This window comes from Protopterus annectens, chromosome 4.part0 (genome assembly GCF_019279795.1).
Source record: "Protopterus annectens isolate FY-2018-M chromosome 4.part0, PAN1.0, whole genome shotgun sequence".
Classification (NCBI taxonomy): Eukaryota; Metazoa; Chordata; order Ceratodontiformes; family Protopteridae; genus Protopterus; species Protopterus annectens.
Window position 1 is genome coordinate 77851266 of NC_056733.1, and position 20514 is coordinate 77871779.

Sequence of the window (20514 nt, forward strand, 5' to 3'; positions counted from 1 at the left end):
CCTCTGATTTATTAGGGCATATCTCAAAATGTCCTTTTATACAGTGATTCTGTCTCATCAAGTAGAAATAGCCTTTATGTCTGATGGAAGCTTTGTTACCCAGTGACATGGGGGGAGTGGCTCTGACAATAGATGGCTATCATACTGCAGCATGTTCGTAAGATTTGCTGCAGACTGATATGTGTATGTGCATTGGTTCAACCCTCACTAATGTGCTGGTTTTATACTTGCAACTGCATGTGTTGGTGCAGTGAGGTCTGGCTATGATAATGCCTATTTCTGTGATTATGCATACCCTTAAACCCTGGGGTTGGGGTTGGTATAATGGTTAAAGTGTTGAGCTCACAGACACAAGGTAGAGGGCTTGATTCTTACCTTTAGAAGGGAAACTGGCAGGCTTAAAATGGCCCACAAGGGCAGCTAGCCTAGTACTTATGTATGAACTCTTGTTTTTAGCAACTATCACAAGGGAATGGGGGCCTCTAGAAGCCACATGATTCTAAATGCGCTGAGGTGCATTTTAGAGCTTTTTTCTGCAACCTTTGGTCCACTGATACACTGAACAAAAAAAAAAGTCATGATGACTGGGGACTGCATAATGGTAAAGGTTTTTATCTTACAAACACAAGGTACAGGGTATGATTCTCACCTTTGAAGGGAAATTGTCTAGGATTAAAATGACCAGCAAAGGCAGCTATCCTAGTACTTGCCTATGAACCTATAAATATACACCTACATGCTATCCTAGTACTTGCCTATGAATCTATGAACCTATAAATATACACCTACATGCTTTGATTAACAGTTGCCAATGTCCTGCACTCCCAGTCTCCATTTGTTAACAGACGATGGCAGCCTTCCTGGCATGTAATCTCCTAACCTTGCTCCTGAAAGAGTTGAGCAGGTACTTGCTTTATTATTCTTCCCTCCAGCCTACAAATGGTTCATCCATCTCCTTGGCACCTAGGTGAACTGAGGTAATTTGAATGGTAGTCAGGGCTTTGTCCTTTTGTGTCATGCAGACAATAACTACATCTGATATAATTTGTGAGAGCTTATCCTTGTTTTTTAATGCATTATGCCTCACATGTTCCTTAATTTCAGTTATTAGTTAGGCAGCAGTAGCAGGAGGTTGACAAGGGAGAATACTTCTCAAAAACTCCTCCCCTGTGTCTTGCACTTTGGTAATCATATAGCTAGCCCAGTAATGAAAACTTCTAATTGTATTCCCAGTATCAGTTACAGTCCACTGTCTTCTAAAGATAAAACAGGTATGTATCTATCAAGTGGGGAGGCTGCGTGTAAAGTGTTGGCTAACCAACTTGAGACTACGTGTGATTATCAGACATCCACTTTGACGCTACGTGTGATGATCGGCCATTGAGGTTTTCTATTTTGTGTTTTAGCTTGCATAAGACAGCAGCAAAGGTATGGGGACCTCAATGTGACAGGCACTCCTTGCTGGCTGCATATGAAGGCCACCTGGTGCTGCTATTTCGACATGAACTGTGAATGTCAAATGTTTAATGCACCTCAGAGGAGGGAGTCACACACTTTAACATACTGATATACAGTGTAATTTGATGTTCAGTGCTATACCATATCTAATGAGGGATCAGTTAGGTCAGCAGGGTAACTAAGAGCTAAAAAGTATAAATGCAAAAGCAGTATCCAGTGATTGCGCCTTGTCCCCTTTTGATTATGTTAGTGACCAGTAAGGTTGAAGATCAGGACATTTTTCAATACGATAAGCTGCAGATGCCACTGCTTATTTCAGTATCTCTATGATGTTCTTTGTGTTTCACTGTTGCAGTCCTGATTTGTGGGATTTCCTGCTGTGTAAGCCCTTAGCCAGCCTGACTAGCAGAGTAAAAGTCTCCCTCCTCCTTAGGCTGGTGGATGTCCTATCCGACGTCAGTATGCTTGGGTATATAGGGAGCCAATGGATGCCGTGATATCAGTCTTTTCTTGTTGTCAGAGCCCAAAGCAGTATTTCAGTGCTTCAGTCAGGCCACAACAGAGAGAAGTTGTCTGAAAGCTAAGTATCCCATTGGGGAAATCCTTTTCTTGCTTTAACCCATGTCAAATAAGGTTAACAATTGTCTCCACCGTGGTAAGCAAATCCCACACCGAGACTTCCATTCACTGTGTGTCACCTGTCTAGGCCCTGATCACAGCATTCCTAATTGTAATTTCTGCTCCTGTTTCAACTCTACGACTATCAGACGTAGGGCTGAGATCTTAGCTAGGCATCTTAGTTTCCCATCTTCTTCACATCGTCCGCGGGCATCCGCTTGTCATCCTGAGGTTGAGCTCCCTAAGTGTAGGGAAAATAAGGAAAAAAGACTCAAGCTTAGGGCCTTGGATGACATTGTTCTCAGTCTGCCAGTCCTGCAAGACTTGTTATCGTTGAGGTAGGCGAGGCACTTTCGCAGCCCCTTTATGCGATTGAAGTGGTGGCACAGGCCTCTGTCGAGACCTGTCCAGAGTCAGACATGCTGTAATGTCCCTCAGATTCTACAAAGGCCTTGATTCTTAGTTTGTCGGTCAGGTCCGGGGTTGCTTAGCTGTCTTCAGCTTCCGACGAGTAATCTTTTACCAACGATGTTCCTTTGAGGCGTCAGCCTGCAGCGACTCATCCTTACAGAGCTACCTCAAAGAAGGGTTCTACCTCAGGCCTTATGCCTAGGCCTACCAGCTCCCATGCACAGGGATTTCAGCAAGACATGATGAGGTTAGCTGAAGACCTTATCTCTATAGAGCTAGGCAACTTCGTTTGGAGTGTTCCTCAAGGGAAAGGAAGAGACATCCTATCACTGAAGTTTTCTCTGAGCCTCCTGATTCCAATGAGGATTCTGACCAGGAAGAATCTGTCTTTGAGGAGAGACCCTTCTTTACTTCTTTTGAAGAGTCAGATTCTGAAGAGAATCTGGTTTCAGCTTTGCATCCTGAAGACATCACCTTTGGGGAAACTCTCCTTGTCATGAAGGAACATTTCCAGTGGGAAGCCCAGGAATACCCACAATCAAAAAAGAGGGTTAGGGAATTTCTTGACCTCCCAGAACACAAACCTTTGGCTATCCCTCCTGTGTCGAAGGTTATAAAGAATGTTTTTATGGATTCCTCCTTGAATCTGGATTCTCTTCCTACACCCCCTTGAAAACCAGACAGATTCTAGAGGGTGTTGGACTCACATAAATACCTCTTCAAGAATCCTTATGCTGATCCAGTGGTTGTCACTCCAGGACCCAAAGAATCAAGGGCTAGCTCTTCAAAAATCCTTTATCTGCTGACAAAGAAAGCAGGGCCCTTGATAGGTTTGGTAAAAAAAGTTTACACTTCAGCTACCCTAGCCATGCGGGCCCTTAATGACCCATTTCATATAATCAAATACCAACTATTTTAGAACTAATGAAGCAAACAATATCTTCCCTGGAGGACAAGAACATTTCCAAGGAACTGTTGGACATTTGCCATTCTAGCTCTCAGGTGGCTAGACTCTCTTTACACTGCAGCTGTAATGCTATGGAGGCCTGCAGCCGAGCTGCAGTCTCTGGTTCTGTTATTAGAAGACATGCTTGGCATAGGGAGCAGACCCTTTCAGACCATGTCAAGTCCATCCTTCTGGATGCTTCCCTGAACAAGGACTTTCTCTTTATCCAAAAGCTGAGGATGTGCTCAAAAAGGTGGTAGATAAAGCAAAATCTATCAGACTGTTAAAGGCTTAATCCAAGTTCAGCCTGCTAGGTTCAGTAGGAATTTTCCCACTAAACATCGGTCCTTTCCCTCTCAGTCAAAATGCAGGTTAAGGAATCCCCCCCCCCCCCCCGAGAGAAAGACCTTAAAGGCAGCATCAATCACAAAGACACAGGCAGTGGTCCTCAGAAACACCTAGGCAGGGGAGTTCTAGGCTATAGGGTCCTGACAGGGATACATAATGACTCTCCCATTCCCTTCCCCTTGCCCCCACCCTCTCCCAAAAAGATAGAAGGAAGACTGAAAGGAAGGTTATCCCTTTTCAAAGAAAATTGGTCCCTCATCACTTCAAACAAGGGCATTCTGAATATTATCTCAAATGGTTACAGGCACACTTTCAAAGTGCCTTTAAAATATTCATGTTTCTCAGATATTCCATAAAATTAGAGAAGAGAGGCCCTTTCTCAAATTCCACAAAATCAAAGAAGAGAGGCCCTTTCTCAATTTCTCAATCTGTGCTCACAGGACTTAGTGGAACCAGTCCCAGAACACCAAAAAGGAAAGTGGTTCTATTCCATGGTATTTCTGATTCCCAGAAAGAAAGGCTCTTGGAACCCTATTCTAGATATCTTTACCATCAATCAGTCCCCACTGGTACCAAAATTCAAAATGTTAACTCTTCAAAAGCTTCTACCCATGATAGCTCCTCAGGCCTTAATGGTCACCCCAGATCTAAAGGATGCTTTCTTGCACATTCCTATAGAGAAATCATGCAAAAGCTTTCTACTTTTCAGAGCAGATACCAGTCACTTTCAATTCTCTGTACTGCCCTTTGGATTGTTTACTGCTCTCAGGGTTTTCACAAAGTGCTTAGCCCCTGTGATCACCTTCTGCAGAACAAGAGGGTTCCAGATTTATCTTTATCTAGATGACTGCCTTATTCAAGTCATGAGTCTGTCAAAGCTCCTCATGGATCTGGCCTTTATTCAGAGACTTCTCATCTCCTTGGGTTTCACCATAAACCTATGCAAATCCAACACAGACCCATACATCAGGATAGTTTTCCTGGGGAATCTTCTGGATTCTTCCCTTCAAAAGGCCTTTCTCCCTCCAGAAAAAGTCTCCTTTCTGACTCAATACTTCTAAAACATTATGCAGAGACAATGCCTCTCAGCCAGGGAATTCCTCAGAGCATTAGGCTACATGGCTTCTTGTGTCCTCATGCTTCATCTGGCCAGGCTACACATGAGGAAACTCCAGTGGTACCTCAGGAATCTGTGGTGCCAACATTCACAGTCCCTAGAGACAGAAATTAACCTGATCCCTTGTCTCAAGGAGGAATATGCATGATGGGCTCAGGCTTGGGCCCAAAACATGGGTCTCTCCTTCAGGTTTACCCCTCAAGGTCATATATTAACCACAGATGCTTCAGAGACAGCCTGAGAGGCTAATTTCCAACACTGTCAATCCCAAGGCAAATGGCAAATTCAAGTCAGAGACAAGCACCTAAACTGGAAAGAACTGATGGCAATTCAAAAGTGTCTAGCAGATTTCAAAGAAAAATGGAAATCAGGGGTCCTGCTAGTCAAAACAGACAATACTACTGTCATGTGGTACATAAACAAACAAGGAGGCACTCACTGTTACCCTCTATGTATCTAGCTATGCATGTCTGGGAGACAGCTCACTCTCTGGGGCTGCACATCATGGTACAATACCTTCTGGGAGTTCAAAACACTCTAGCAGATCACCTCAGCAGGAGCTTGATGGGTCCCCATGAATGGCATCTGCATTGGGAAACATTTCTCAGCATAGTCCAGAAATGGGGAACCTCACAGATCGACCTCTTTGCCAACAAAGGAAATGCTCAACTAAAAATATTCTGTTCTAGGAGCAAACTGCTTACAGTCTGGAAGACATATGCATTTTCCTTCCTTTGGACCCATCTTTTCCTTTATGCATTTCCCCCTTGCCTCTTCTTTCTTGGGTCCTCCTAAAAATCAGGGAGAGGGCCCAAGAGTCATTCTGATAGCACCAGACTGGCCCAGACAGAACTGGGATCCTCCGTTACTAAGTTTAACCAACAAAAATCTGTAGCAGTTATCTCATAAAGTGGACCTTCTGACTCAGGGCAAGAGGAGGTTTGTACATCCCAATCTGCAAGCCCTCAGACTCTCAGCCTGGATAATCTAACAGCATCCACCTCAGAGCATGACAAAGGCCTAGTACTAGGAAATCATATGCAGCCAAGTGGAAAAGATTCTCCATCTGGTGCTAGCAGAAAGGCCTCTATCCTAATTTAGCCAATATCTCTGCCTTTTTAGATTACCTGGCTACCTTGATTGACAGAGGCCTCTCCTTTTCTGCCATCAAAATTCACGACACTGCCATTTCAGCCCACATCTCTGCTCTTCCCCCTATCTTTTCACTCCTCCTCCCACTGAAACAATTCCTTAGGGGAGTGATCCAAATCAGACCTCCCAGAAGGCAACCCACACCTCCATGGGACCTCAATTTTGTTCTGGAAAAAAATGCCCCCCCCCCCCCTTGAACTGGCAGCTTCTGATGACCTAAACTTTTTTAACTTGGAAGACTGCCCTTTTACTGGATATCACCTTAGCTAGGAGGATCTCTGAGCTGCAAGCCTTCATGGCAGTGGAACCTTTTCTCATATTCCAGTCAGACAGAGTATCCCTCAGGACTAACTCATCCTTTATACCCAAGGTGGTCATGGGCATATCCTTGAATCAGGCCATTCACCTGTCCACCTTCTTCCCCAATCCTCAGAACCAGGAAGAGAGAATCTTTCATTCCTTGGATGTGCATAGACAGCTTTACTACTTTCTTGACAGGACTAAATCTTTCAGAAAATCAAACCATCTCTTTGTGTCCTTTGTCACTGGCTCTGACTGGAAGCCAGTTTCCAAGCAGACTATTTTCAAGTGGCTATATCACTGTATTTCTTTTTTTTTTTTTTTACAGCCATCATGGTAAAAAGCCACCTGAAGCTGTCAGGACTCACTCTACTAGGGCCATTGCCACCTCTGCTGCTTTCCTAAAGGGAGTCCCTACCAAAGATATTTTAGAAGCTACTACCTGGTCATCTGTGCACACTGTTACCTAACACTACCACTTAGCAGCCTTTTCCAGGCCTAGAGTGGGATTTGCCACTGCCATCCTGCTTTGCATCCTCTCCTCTCCATAATCTTCCTTCCACCCTCATCTCAGCTTTGGGGATCATCCCAAAAGTCAGGACTGCAATAGTGAAACATGAAGAATATAGTACAGTCATGTACACTTGCCATAAATGCAGTGTATTATCTGTTGCACTCTTCTTTCCCTACCTCCTTCTCCATTTACTTACTATAGTAGTCTGCTTCTATCTTCTTCCCAGGTTAGTGGACCCCCCTGGACGTTCCCTCTGCCTAGCCTTGTTTCTGTCTTAGACCCTTGCTTATTGGTCATCCTAGGGGCTCCTACCTTCTAAGGGGCAAGAAAAAACTCATATCATGACATCGGCTGGCTCCCTGCATACCCAAGCTTACTGACATCAGATAGGATGTCCACCAGCCTGAGGAGAAGGGAGATTTTTACTCTGGTGGTCGGGCTGTCCAAGGACTTACATGGCAGAAAATCCCACAAATCAGGACTGTTACAGTGAATATACTCGAATATCTACATTTATGTAAGTGTACACATCTGTAATTTCTACCCTTTTGTTTTATGCAGTCTCCTTTCAGCAAGGGAATGCAGTAGAGCATTTTATATGGTTATTAATACCCAGTGTGAGCATATTCTGGGGGCCAGAAAAGGTGCTGTGAGCACAGTGTATGCACAGTTAGCAGCCTGGCAGGATTATATTGTAATATCTTAACACTATAGTCTAATGCACACAGTCCTGACAAAGCAAGCTTAGAGTGATGCCCTGAATTCAGAAATCCCAAAACGTATTCACTTTGGTTAAATAAACACATTCCTTTGTAGATTTAAGGGTCTGAATTTCACTATATATGTTTCATCTTTCCTATAAGATGTATATATATATATATATATATATATATATATATATATATATATATATATATATATATAGGTGAATGGTTGTTTTGCTTTACAGAGCAACAACTTGCCATCATAATTTTTGCTATTTTAAAGGGTAGAACACCTGAATAGAAGTCACTATAAAACAAAATGTCTCAAACATGTGAAATAACATGCCTACTGCATACATAAACAAATTAATCTAAAATTATTTCTGTGAGAGGACAGCTCCTTGCACCCCCCCCCCCCCCCAACGACTTAGATATTCTTACTTTGAGGCTGCACAGCTTCTGATAAAAGGAATTACATGTTTTTCCACAAGTATTCTCTTTTTCTTCTTGTGGTCCAACTGTAGTTGGAATATTTTGGTAGCGACAGAATGCAGGCATGCCCACTGCAGAAATACATAACAGCTTTGAGTTCTGTGATGTAATTTTGTAACCCACTTCAGAATGCAGACAGTGCAGGAATGATGTGTCTGTCCGGTTACCCAAGGAAGATTATGGGTTGCAATTTTTAGTAATGGAATTTTATAATTCTTAAATCTGTCTGTTGTGTATTAGAATTTTGACACCAATTTTTGGTGTGGAAACCCCACCCCACATCTGACTTACTAGAAGCTTCACTTACCTTACTGTTCTTAGCTCTTAATTGCTATAACTTAGATGTCAGTTGAAACCAATCAGCCTCAGTTGCAGCTATCCAGGTGCAGAATTCTGAGCCATGGTCTTCTAATTCTCATCTTACCTACCATCTGAATTCTGTACGTGTGTGTACTTCATAAGACCAAAACTATTTCAGGCCTTTGTCTTCTTTTGAACTTTTTGTTTGAGATTGTCAGCATTAAGTTAAAGAGGAGGTGAAAAACTGCTGAGGGAAAACAACACTTATTTGTTCCACGGCTCTTGTTACTCCAGTGGTAGTGACGCCAGCATACCTTAGGTTCGAGTTCCACTATGGTTACAGCAGTTTTACATTTTGTAGCATTGACAATTTGTTGGGATTTTGTTATGCACTAATGATTTTTGTTACAATCATTCAGTGATGAAGGCATTTTGCATGTATTAAACATTTCGTCTACTCCTTCTGCCACTTCCCTCAGTTGAGCACCATAGAGTACTGCTGTAACTCCATGGCTACTTCACAGAAATGAATTAAGAGTGTCAAAATAAGTAGTATGAATTCACAAAGGAAGCTGACCATAGCGGCAAGAAGGCCCAGAAATAAAACTTTATAGCATAGTTAAGAAAATATCCTTGGTAATAAATACATAAACTGTAAGTAGACTGCATGTCACAGTAAATCATTCAAAAATCACCTGACTTACTGAAAATGACTCAGTATCCATCCATACATAACTGAACCAAGAGGCATGATTTGTCAGTCCTTGCATTTAAACTAGTAGATAAAATTAATTGTAGTGACCTAATATAAAAAAAAAATAGATGATTTAACATCACTTTTAAAGACACCACTCTGTAGTCACTACAGATTTCTGTGTATGTTTGTGTTCTTCCTTGTTAAAAATGCAACTTACATTTATAGACTTACATTATAGCATGAATCCTCCTACTTCCAAAGCCTTGTGTATTTTTCATATCAAGAAACCTTGTTAATTCATTTCTGTATAGTCATAAGTTACTGATGAACCTGAGAGAATTTATTACTGAAGACTGAGGAGCTGAGAATGCTTACCAGCTGGGTAATAATCAACTGTGCTCTGTTGGAATATAGGGGGTGCAGTTTAGATCTTGGCTGTGTAACCCTTGTTAACCATCAGCTTAATGTCCGTGATTACAGACAGTATTGATATCCTGAGTGTCTTTTATTAAACTTTTGTTGAGTTCCAGTTAAAATGTAAAATTCCTATAACCTTTGCTTACTCTTAAAGGTCACACCATCCATTAGTAGAAGGCAGATACATTTTCTCCTACAGTAGTTGTGTATTTTGGTAAGCAGCCAAGGAACAGGCAGACCCATTAGAATGAAAGCCTATCTGGAACACTGGTTAATCACCCAAATTTTGCCAAGTTTATAATTAAATGTGGTGGAACTGAAGTAATGTTTAAATCATCATTGAAGTAAGTTATTCTCTGTTCTACATTACTTTAAAGATTTATGTATGATTAAAACAATATATAATTTGTTTCCATTCTTAATGGTCAGAAAAACAAGAGAAACCAAACCTTTTTGTAGAAGTGATTAAATTGTAGTTGCATAGTAGTGAAAAATAATTGCGCAAATATAAGACCACTAAAATAATTATGTAATGATCGCCTATTATAGTCTATTGTCCTGTAGAAAATATATGAATAATTTATCTTTGCCATATTTATTTGCTAATTAAATAGATTCACTGAATAAATGATAGAATGCTATATGGAATATTTTAAATTATACAACAACCCTCCATTAATATTCCAAAACGTGCATGCTGATTGGTTAGTGTGCACGTTGTAAATCAGACTTGTACTAATGGAAAAAGGTCCGGTCACCCAGACTTTTTCCATTAGTATAAGTCTTTTTTTTTTTTTTTACAGCAATGGAGAACGCAAGATCTCCGTTGCTTTTTAGAAACTGTCTCGCTATGTTAAAAGGGTTTAACAAAGCGAGACATCTTTAAAAAAAGTAACGGAGATGTTCCTTTCTACGTTGCTTTTTTTAAAGCTGTCTCGCTATGTTAAACTCCTTTAACATAGCGAGACACTTTGTAAAAAGCAACAGAGATCTTGCTTTCTCCGTTGCTTCCACCCACAGCTCTGATGTACTGTGTAAGCATACGCATGCACAGTACATCAGAACTGCCGCAGAATACCAGACAGCTGTGGAAGGGCAGCACGGCGGCATTATACAATGCCATTATTTAAGAAAAATAAGTATTTTTTCTTAAATAATGTCATTGTATAATAGCAATAACCCACTTCTGGGTGTGGGTAATGCTGGATTTACCTACGGTTGTCTTTGTTTGGCCACTCGGGCTTCGCCCGCGTGACCAAACCACACCAACTGTGGGTAAATCCAGCATTACCCACACCCAGGCGTGGGTTATTGCTTAACTAAGCCATGGAGGAGTAAAGTGTGTATGCTTGGTATGAATTCGGACTCTTGATTAGCAAATAAAACTTCCCAGTAGGGGAAAACCATATAACAGATAATAATAAAATAATAATAATAATAATAATAATAATAATAATAACTCCTGCCAAAATGTTTATGAACACTAAGACTGGATGAATATATCCTGTGGATCGGCACCAAATTATTTTTTTTGTACCATAAAGATAACTTGCTTAAACTCAGCTAGTATATCCTCATTTTAGGATGCTAAAACTCTGCTGGGTTGTCATTCATGCAAATGTGTAGCAAAAGTCTACCACTCCCTGACTGTCTGTTTGCAGTACTGTATGTCTGGTACTCAGGTTAGTTTCCTTCCGTAATTATTTCACTACTTTCTATACAGAATTTGCAATCATCATAAGAAGGACCTTCATACTTGAGTTCTCTTAGTATGAAAATAAAGAAAGGTTTATCAGACATATCTCTTAGGGCTAGAAAATGTTGTCTAATGTTTTCAGATAATGCAACTGCTGGTGATCAGACACTTACCATGCCCAACTTATAAGTAGCAGTTCATTTTGTGTTGTCAGTTACCTGATATACTGGAGTTGAGACCACTAAGAAGACTGATTTACTATTGCCAGAACTCAATACCCCCAATTAGAAAATACTGCACAACTACCTATATACACTAAACACATATGATATTGGGTTTGCCCAAAACTCTACCTACTTACACTAATACATATATGATACTGGGTTTCCCAGAACCTCTACCTATATACCCTAAACATATATGATACTGGGTTTCCCCGAATCTCTACCTATATCATTAAACATGTATGATATTGGGTTTCCTGAGCCTCTACCTACTTACACTAATACATATATGGTACTGGGTTTCCCCAAACCTCTACTCGTATACATTAAACCTCTATGATATTGAGTTTCGTCGAACCTCTAGCTATATAAACTAAACATATTGATACTGGGTTTCACTGAATCTCTACCTATATCATAGGATCATAGGATCATAAGAAGTTACTAGGCTATTGGCCCTGAGGTCCTTATAAGCCTAGCCAAGAGTTTAGCCCATGCATAGAAAAATTAGCACCCGATGCCTCTGTCCAACAGGGACATTGGTGGAATCCCAGGATACATTTTCTATTTCCCATCCAGTTATCCAGATTGCACATAAAAAGGGGTAAAGAGGTACTCTGCTTGATGTGGAGAGGGAGTCTGTTTCATAGATGGGGAGTCTCTGGGACACAAATTTGTCCTGCCAGCAAGTCATATTGATGTCACAGACCAGATTGAGGCCACGTGTGTGGGTTATTCGAGTGGAGCTTGACATGCGGATATGCAGCAGTCCCATCAAGGCAGGGTCCAAGATCGTCTTGTATGTCAGTCAGAGGTCACCTCTGGGGATTCTGTATGAAATAGAGTAGAGGGATAGGGCTTTTAGCCTATCTGTGTGTGGTAGGTTTTATGAGGCCTTGGATTCTCCTGATGAGGAACCTCTGTGGTCTCTCCAGCTTCTGCATGTGCTTTACGAGGTACATGCCAAATGGGGCATTGTACTCAATAATGGGCCTTATAAGGGAAGAATACAGGGATATTATGACCTCCTTGTCCCTGGATGAGATGTCCTTACTTATGAGGTGAGCCATGTAGAAAGCTTTCTGTACAATGGAAGCAACATGGTGGTCAAAAGTCAGGCTGCTATCAATCTGTGTGCCCAAATCCCTCATGACTGAGTGCATGCCTATAACTTTGTTATTGATGTGATAATTTATGGGGACATCTCTCTCCCCAAAGGGGAAGATGATGTATTTTTTGTATTCAGTTTGAGGCCATGTTTCTGGCACCAGTCATTTGTTTGGGTGAGACCCTCTTGGAGGATGTCCATGTCACTAGGGGAATTTGGCCTGTACCTCAGAAAAGTATATCCCAAATAACAGAGGCCTCAAGATTGAACCCTGGGGTACACCACTCGATATGGGTCTACTGCTTGAGGTGGCTTCCCCTATTTTGACTAGATGGGTTCTGTAAGTGAGCCAGTTATCTACCTATCTGGTAACATATGGATTGATGCCTAGTTGAGAGATTTTATCTACTATGCCCGAATGGGGAATAGAGTTGAAAGTTTTGGCCAGGTCAAGGTAGGTGGTGTGCACTATCTTCCCCTCATCCATGGCTTTGGTGACTGTCTCAAAAAAGTCAACCAAATTTAACAGACATAACCTTCCCTTGACAAAGCCAAATTGTGTGGGATCACGTGTTTGGAGGTTGCCAATGTCCTTGTTAATGAGGTCCATGATAATCCATTCCATGACCTTGCAGATCAGGCTAGTTAGGCTGCTGGGTCTATAATTTCCCAGATCAGTGGACACTCCACCTTTGTGTAAAGGGATGACAGTGGCTGTCCTCCACTCAGCTGGGACAAAAACGGTACTCAGGCTTTGGTTGAATATGGCACCTAATGGTGCTGCAAATTCCTGCTTGAGATCATATTAGATGCAGCCTGGAATGTTATCAGGTCTCATAGAGGCTATATTTTTGTCTTTGAGAGAGCAGTGATGACCTGATCCCTAGATATAAGGGGAAGGGGGCAGGTACTGGGAAATGTCCTGATTTATTGATGGGGGACAGAGGGGTGAAACTTTCGCTGAATCTGTCAGCCAGCAAGTTTTATAGATCTACGGCATTTGTATATGTGGTGCCCTTGAACACCAGTTCTGAACAGATCTGGGTGCTACCTTTGAGATTACAGACATATGTGAAGAAGGCCTTATGATCATCTCTAGTAGATGTGGCCAATTTGGATTCGAAGTTTACTTTGGAAGATTTCAATAGAGCTCTTATTTGCTTGTTTAGGCTAAGGAGAGATTGCTCCTTCTTGGTCTTGGACAGCTATTTTTTCCTTTTGTTATAGAGTTTATTTATTTCAGATGTCCACCAGACAGGTTTACTCTTCCTTGTGGGGGATGATTTAGTCCTATCAGGTATTCCTGATTCCATGCATCTATATAAATGTTCATATAGTAATTTGGTATAGTTTTGGATACTGGTGCCAATTCCTAGAAAGGGAGGGGGGATGTGAAGCTTTTTATACTATCCATGAGGAGGCTGTAATCTGCTTTGGAGACTTTTTTTGATTGACCCTAGCTAGAGGGAGGTCAGGGGAGATGGTGACTTCAAAAGTGACCACTTTATGGTCAGATCTTACAAGAGAGGATGATACTGCAGGGATGCTGCAGTGCTTACTCATGTTGGTTAATACCAAGTCCAAGATATTATCACCTCTTGTGGGGGTATCGACTAGCTGTTCCAAAGCATTTGCATTGACAAAATTGAGGAATCTCTGGGCATTTGTGTTCTGGCAAGAGTAGTTCTTCCAGTCTATATTTGTGTATTTAAAGTCAGCCAGGATCAGGGTAAAGGGTTGAATGTTGATAGATTTGAAGCGGTATAGATAGGTAGTTTGGGCATCTTGGGTCAGATTTGGGGGCCTGTAGCTAGCTATGATTTGTATAGGGGTCTTGTCAATAGTTAACTGCACGTGGAGTGTCTCCTGTGTGTCATACTATTTGACCAGCCTAAAGGTGTGTTTGTCTTTAATATATATTGAAACTCAACCTCCTTTGGCTTTACTAACCACAGTTTGGAGTTTGAATGTATGATAGGATGAGTAACCAGGTAAGGCTGGGGTGCTCTCCACAGCTTTGAACCAGGTTTCTGTGACTGTGCAGATGTCAGCATTTTCCAGGGTTTTGAATGCTTGCAATGAGTGCAGTTTCATGTTTAGACTTCTAGTTTTTAGCAGCATGACCTTTAATTTGTGTTTCATTGAAATTTTTATGTTGGTAGTTTTAACATCATCACATTTCCTAGAAAAGGCTCTATAGGGGAGGCAAGAGCCTTTGCTAGAATCCTGAAGACCAGGTGAGATAGATGCAGGCCATCTCTGGCAAAGCATTATGGTCTGTCGATCATATCTTCCCAGGCTGTCAGGTACTGGATCCCCTTGGAATGACACCAGAAACTAAGCCAATTGTTAAAGTCAATCATTTCTGTTTGTATTCAGGCATCATTCTGGATGACAGTAGAATGCTGCTTAAGGCTAGGGACATACCTGCCTGGGACACATATTCAGCGAGTTCAATCATGTCACCTTCATATAGTCCAGGGAGGTACCTCTCAAGTCATTCACACCAAATGGACTATGACAGAGCCATAACAGTACTTGTTGTTGAGAGACTTGAGTGTGTGTGTGATATGGCGGATTCTGGCCGCTGACAGACAACTAACTGTAAAGTTCTCCCTTACACAGCCTGGTGAGAGTCACATCTGTGTGTCTCACAATGTCGTCACCTATGACTAATATGTTGGATTTATGGTTAAGCCTTAGTGGTTATAGATTAAACATATATGATGCCAGGTTTCCCTGAACCTCTACCTATATACATTAGACATATATGATACTGGGTTTCCCCAAACCTGTACTTATATACATTCTAAACATATATGATACTGGGTTTCCCCGAACCTCTACCTATATACACTAAACATATATGATACTGGGTTTCCCTGAACCTCTACCTATATACACTAAACATATATGATACTGGGTTTCCCTGAATCTCTACCTATATACATTAAACATATATGATACTGGGTTTCCACGAAACTCTGCTTATATACACTAAACATGTATGATATTGGGTTTCCTCCACCTCAGTGAACTTCAGATGAAGGAGTGCCATCTGGCTGTATTCATCTCAGAGTAACTGAACTCCCCACTTACAGTCTTCCATAGAAAATCACGTTTGGTGCAATTTTTAACTAGAACTGGCAGTGATTTTTTTTAGTTTTCTCCTTTTTTATGTTTGTATGACCATGGAGTTAGCATACATAAGTTCAGAGTGAGTGAATGGCACTTGCCTCTCACATGGCAGGATGCAGGCAAGTTTGACCACAGCAGAAAATGCTTTAGTGTTGACTTTTCATTTGGATGAGATTACATCCACTTGTAACCTTGTCGAGCTGTAATGTGTCATAAGGGCGACGATGCTGCCAACATATGCATTACTCATCTTGCTTTCTTTTTCTCTGCCTTATTTTTGTCACTCCATGAATACATGTCTGCGTTATTTGTATCAGTCTGGTTAGCTTTTTGCATTTCTGTTTACTTTTCCTGTACTTCAGAATCACTGTATTCATACTCTAAATTTAATAATAATGACAGACATTTGAGTTTCACACTTCATACCCTTCAGAAAATTCATGCTAATGCAAAACCTGTTATTCTGTCAACTTTCTAAGTTTGTAAGAGCAATATTTAAAAGGTGTCCCTATTTTTGAGCCTTTGTCCCCCCATTATTTATAGGTTTGTTTAGATTTCTTGCTCTAAGAGGTTGAGAGGTATGACTGGAAGTAGTTTATATTAAAGAAGTGAAGTGACTTAAATATACATAATATGGATGTAATATATGTAGAGAGAGACAAGGTACATCTTATAGATATCCTTAGTAGTTTGCTTGGTCTTGAATGACATCTGCAGCACCAGTCTGTTATAATAATGGCTTTTATGAATGTTGTTGCAGAAAAAAAAACTCTAAATGTTTCACTGAAATGTAGAGGTCGCTGCATAGAAGTATGAGGGAAAAACATGACAGTGTGATTTTCAAAACTGTGTGAACCTAAGCAGGTCACTACCTCTCCTGGTTATTAAACTGTGAACACAGCCTTTAAATGAAATGTTGCATCAGTTCTCAGCTTTAATTCTGCGTGATACTGAATAAATAAACCAGTGTAATATATCTTGAATTTATGCTTTGCTTTTTCCTTTCTTTTCAGAATTCAATCAGGCACAACCTTTCTTTAAACAAGTGCTTTATCAAGGTTCCAAGAGAAAAGGATGAACCTGGGAAAGGTGGATTCTGGAAGATTGATCCTCAGTATGCAGATAGACTTCTGAATGGAGCATTTAAAAAACGTAGGATGCCCCCAATACAGATTAATTTGGCATTTGCCAATAAGATACAGTCAGAATCTGGAGCTTCATCTTCTTCATTTAACCAGGAAACCTCTCCCATTGTCAGTGGTGGGCAGTTGAATGTGGACATGGAGTCAGAAGAGCTACTTCGGGAGTTTGAAGAGGTAACTGGTAGCCAAAACTGGAATGTCAATGAAGGAAATCGAGCTTCCCGTAAACGTAAACAAACTTTGCCTAAGCGAGTTGTAAAGACCCCTCGATTCTCAAGCTCACCTTTATTGACTGTTGAGGAACAGACAGAACTTGGTTCCTTAAAAGGAGACTTTGACTGGCAGTTAGTATTTGACGATGATGCCTTAAGTTCTAGTAGCAATTTCTCAACCTTTGATGACATTGTGTTTACACCACCCATCAGCCCCATTAACAGTGATGTTGATTTAACAGTTCATGGCAAACACATTAATATACCTCAGGAAAGGCACTCATTTGCACAGGAGCAACATCCCACAGAGTCAGAAAAGAATGACTTAGACTTTGATGAGGAAACATTTCTAGCTACAGCTTTTCTTCAGCATCCTTGGGAGGATGGCAAAAATGACTTTCTTTCAAGTACTGTCAATTTTGATCAGCTGTTTGATATTAATGAGTCACTGGAAAATGACTTGAGTGACTGGGACAAAATTCAGTCATTTTTGTGAAGTTGACTAGCTAGGAAATATTAGATAGGCCTAATAAATTGATAATTTGGAAATGCTGCTGCAGATTTATGGGAAACAACCATATTATAGTCTATAGATATTCTGTTTATTTTTTTGTGAAGTCTCACTCAGAAATAAATATACAGGAGTTTTGGTTTAAAGTTTTGATTTAATCAGTTCACCTAAAACATGGCAAACACATACACACATGCATGTTCACAATCAGTTTTAATCACAGTCTAATAAACTGCTCAACACAAAACTTGTAATTTTATGATCTCATAAAATTCACATTCTTGCTTTTCCAAAGTCTGTACCATAGAAAAATGGTCTTGGACTGTTTGGTGCCTTTCTGGCCAATTGATGGAGTGTTTTTTTTACTCTGTATTTTTGAAGGAGTTTGTTCTTTATATCCTCATTTCCCATGAGCTTACACTTTTTCATAGCGCCAACAGAAAGCTGCAGTTTACAAAGCAATAATCGAACTGCACTGATGCTATCTCTCATGATGTGCAAGTCTGCAGGTCTTTCATGAAGCCCTGAATCAAGAGTGCAACCTGCAAATTATACTTCAGATTGAAGGCAGCAGAGAAAACATTATTTGATGGTTATCTAAATCTATAATATAATAAAATATAATTTTATTGAAATCAGTACAGAATACTTGTATGTTAATGTTTAGCTCAATACTTGCTTCAGGAAGAGGGTTAATTTGAGATGATCATTTGATCTAATAACAGTCATTTGAACTAAGGAGGAAGGAGAATGGTCATTATATACATATAGATGCAAAAGGGAAAAATAAATAGCATAATATAATTGCATGTTTTAGATTTTTAACTTTTGTTTCCAAGATGGTCTTTAGAAAATATTTGTTTACCCATCCAATAAAAAATTACTGTTATTTTTATCTGTGCAAACAGTGGCTGCTATTCTGCCTTTGGTTATGAGATACTGTCTGTCATCAATGCAGTTCAGTTACAGCATGAAATGCAAAAATAAGAAAAAAATAACTTTGTAAGGATATGGAGGAAGGTTGTATTAATTAAAAGTATGGTAACTCCCCAGACAGTATTAACATTCTGTTCACTGACATTAAGTTATCATGACTGGTGCAATCAATACTGAGTACTTCTAAGAATAATATGTTGTTGTGTCTTTCGGCTTTTCCCGGTTAGGGGTCGCCACAGCAGAACTCCGGTCCGCTAATGATTGGTAGTTGATTTTTAAATGTCGAGTTACCAGCCCTGACGCACAACCTTCAATGAAGGTACGCCCATTCACGCATGTCTCCACGCAGAAGACGCTCTAGCTGAGAATCAAACCGGACAGCATCTTACTGTGAGGCGACAACGCTACCGCAGCACCACCAATAATATCCCTTGGAGAAACCCTATTTTTCCCAGTTAAGAGTAAATACTTTGCCCATTTCTGTAAACATGGCAATATAAATAGCTCAGGATACTGCAACTACTATTATGGTAAAACGAATGACTTCTGTATTGGATGGATTACAGTTCAATTTGACTCTAGTTGATAGCTAGTCACTGGCTCTTGAGGACACAAAGTATTACAATTCATGTATTTAGTTATTTTTTTTTGATAATGATATCTTCTGAATCTCTGGGGAGAAATAAATGACTGTCATATTTGCAAATGGATCTTCATGGTTTACATTCTGTCACAAGCACTTAGGGACATAAAGAGAGTGCTGCAATGAAATAAGGTAATGTCTTGTGCTATTGACAGCAACTATGTTGTGCTTACCCTTCCATGGATAAAGGAGGATACTGACTTGTTACTCTTTATCATACCCTACGTGTATGTATTACAAAGAAACAGCTGCAAAAAATAATTAAAATAGATCCTAGTTTTTTTAGGAAGTGCAAACAAGGTGTGTTTTTGATGTGATTAAACAGCCCTGGTAAAACAATGAATTATTAGTAGATTGAATCTTGTCATATTTTTCTGAGCCTTGGGTAACACTGAATGCAAGTGCTGATGGATTTACTTCAGTATCTGCACTGAATCAAATTGAAACACAGCATTGTATCTGCAAAATGCAATTTGCCATAGCAGTGTCTTATACTAAACTTCAGAATTATTTTAGTATTTTCTTTGTAGTATGAAAAGCTGTACTTACTTTATTTTTTCCTCTGTTTTTTAAATAATTGTTAATATCTGGAAACTAGGAGCAGTTACTGGGAAATATTTCAGTTTCTGTCTTTCGTTGCATTGCATGGTCAGGATATTTTTAATCAGGCACAGCATGGCATTTGGATCTTTGTGAATACTTTACTGTCTGAAGCATCCCTTTGTAATTATGTGAACTGTTGTATTTAAATGTAAAACTCAAATTATCATTGATTGTTTTCAAATAGATTAGGTTTACTTATAAATCCATTTCCTGTTTTGTAAGTTGGCAGTGGGTAGAGTTTGCTATACTTTGCATATTGCAGTTTTACTTTTGTTATGTTTATTTCCCGATCTGTATTTTTTTTTTTTGGTCTTTTTATGTCTTGATGTATTACTCAAAGGTTCTCATACTTGGGTGGTTAATGATTGTGCAATAGCCATAATTACATCTACTTAAAACCTCCATCCAACTTGTGCTTTTTATTTTGTAGATTATTTACAGAACGTTTCAGGTTGTGTTTCTGTAGTAAACATTTCTTTGCATATAAACATTTTATTCATTTTCATTGAATGCTTAGAAAATATAACAGTCGAGTTGGCATGGTATTGAAAATCTCAACATAAGGTGACATAAGACACAATAGGACAGTTTCAAGCTGGTAACCATTTGAAGTATCAAGACTTATTAGTGCAAGTCCTGGAAAAGCAAGACTGAATGATAAAAAATGCAGAGTTACATACACTAAGTGTGAGATTGCAGTTCCTCAAAACATTCACTTTTTTCTGAGGTATGGCAGTCTTGGAGTTGGTGTATATATATATATATATATATATATATATATATATATATATATATATATATATATATATATATATATTGAGGGTATA

At 39.9% G+C, this 20514-nt stretch overlaps 1 protein-coding gene across 1 annotated transcript in view; it reads left to right on the forward strand.

Moving 5' to 3' along the window:
• FOXJ1 (forkhead box J1) overlaps positions 1–18705 on the forward strand; it is a 42732-nt gene extending 24027 nt beyond the window's left edge. The window contains exon 3 of the mRNA XM_044068101.1: positions 16654–18705. Coding sequence (XP_043924036.1) covers positions 16654–17490 — 837 coding nt within the window. The 3' untranslated portion in view covers positions 17491–18705. The remainder of the gene's footprint in view (positions 1–16653) is intronic.
• Positions 18706–20514: the final 1809 nt, after the last annotated feature.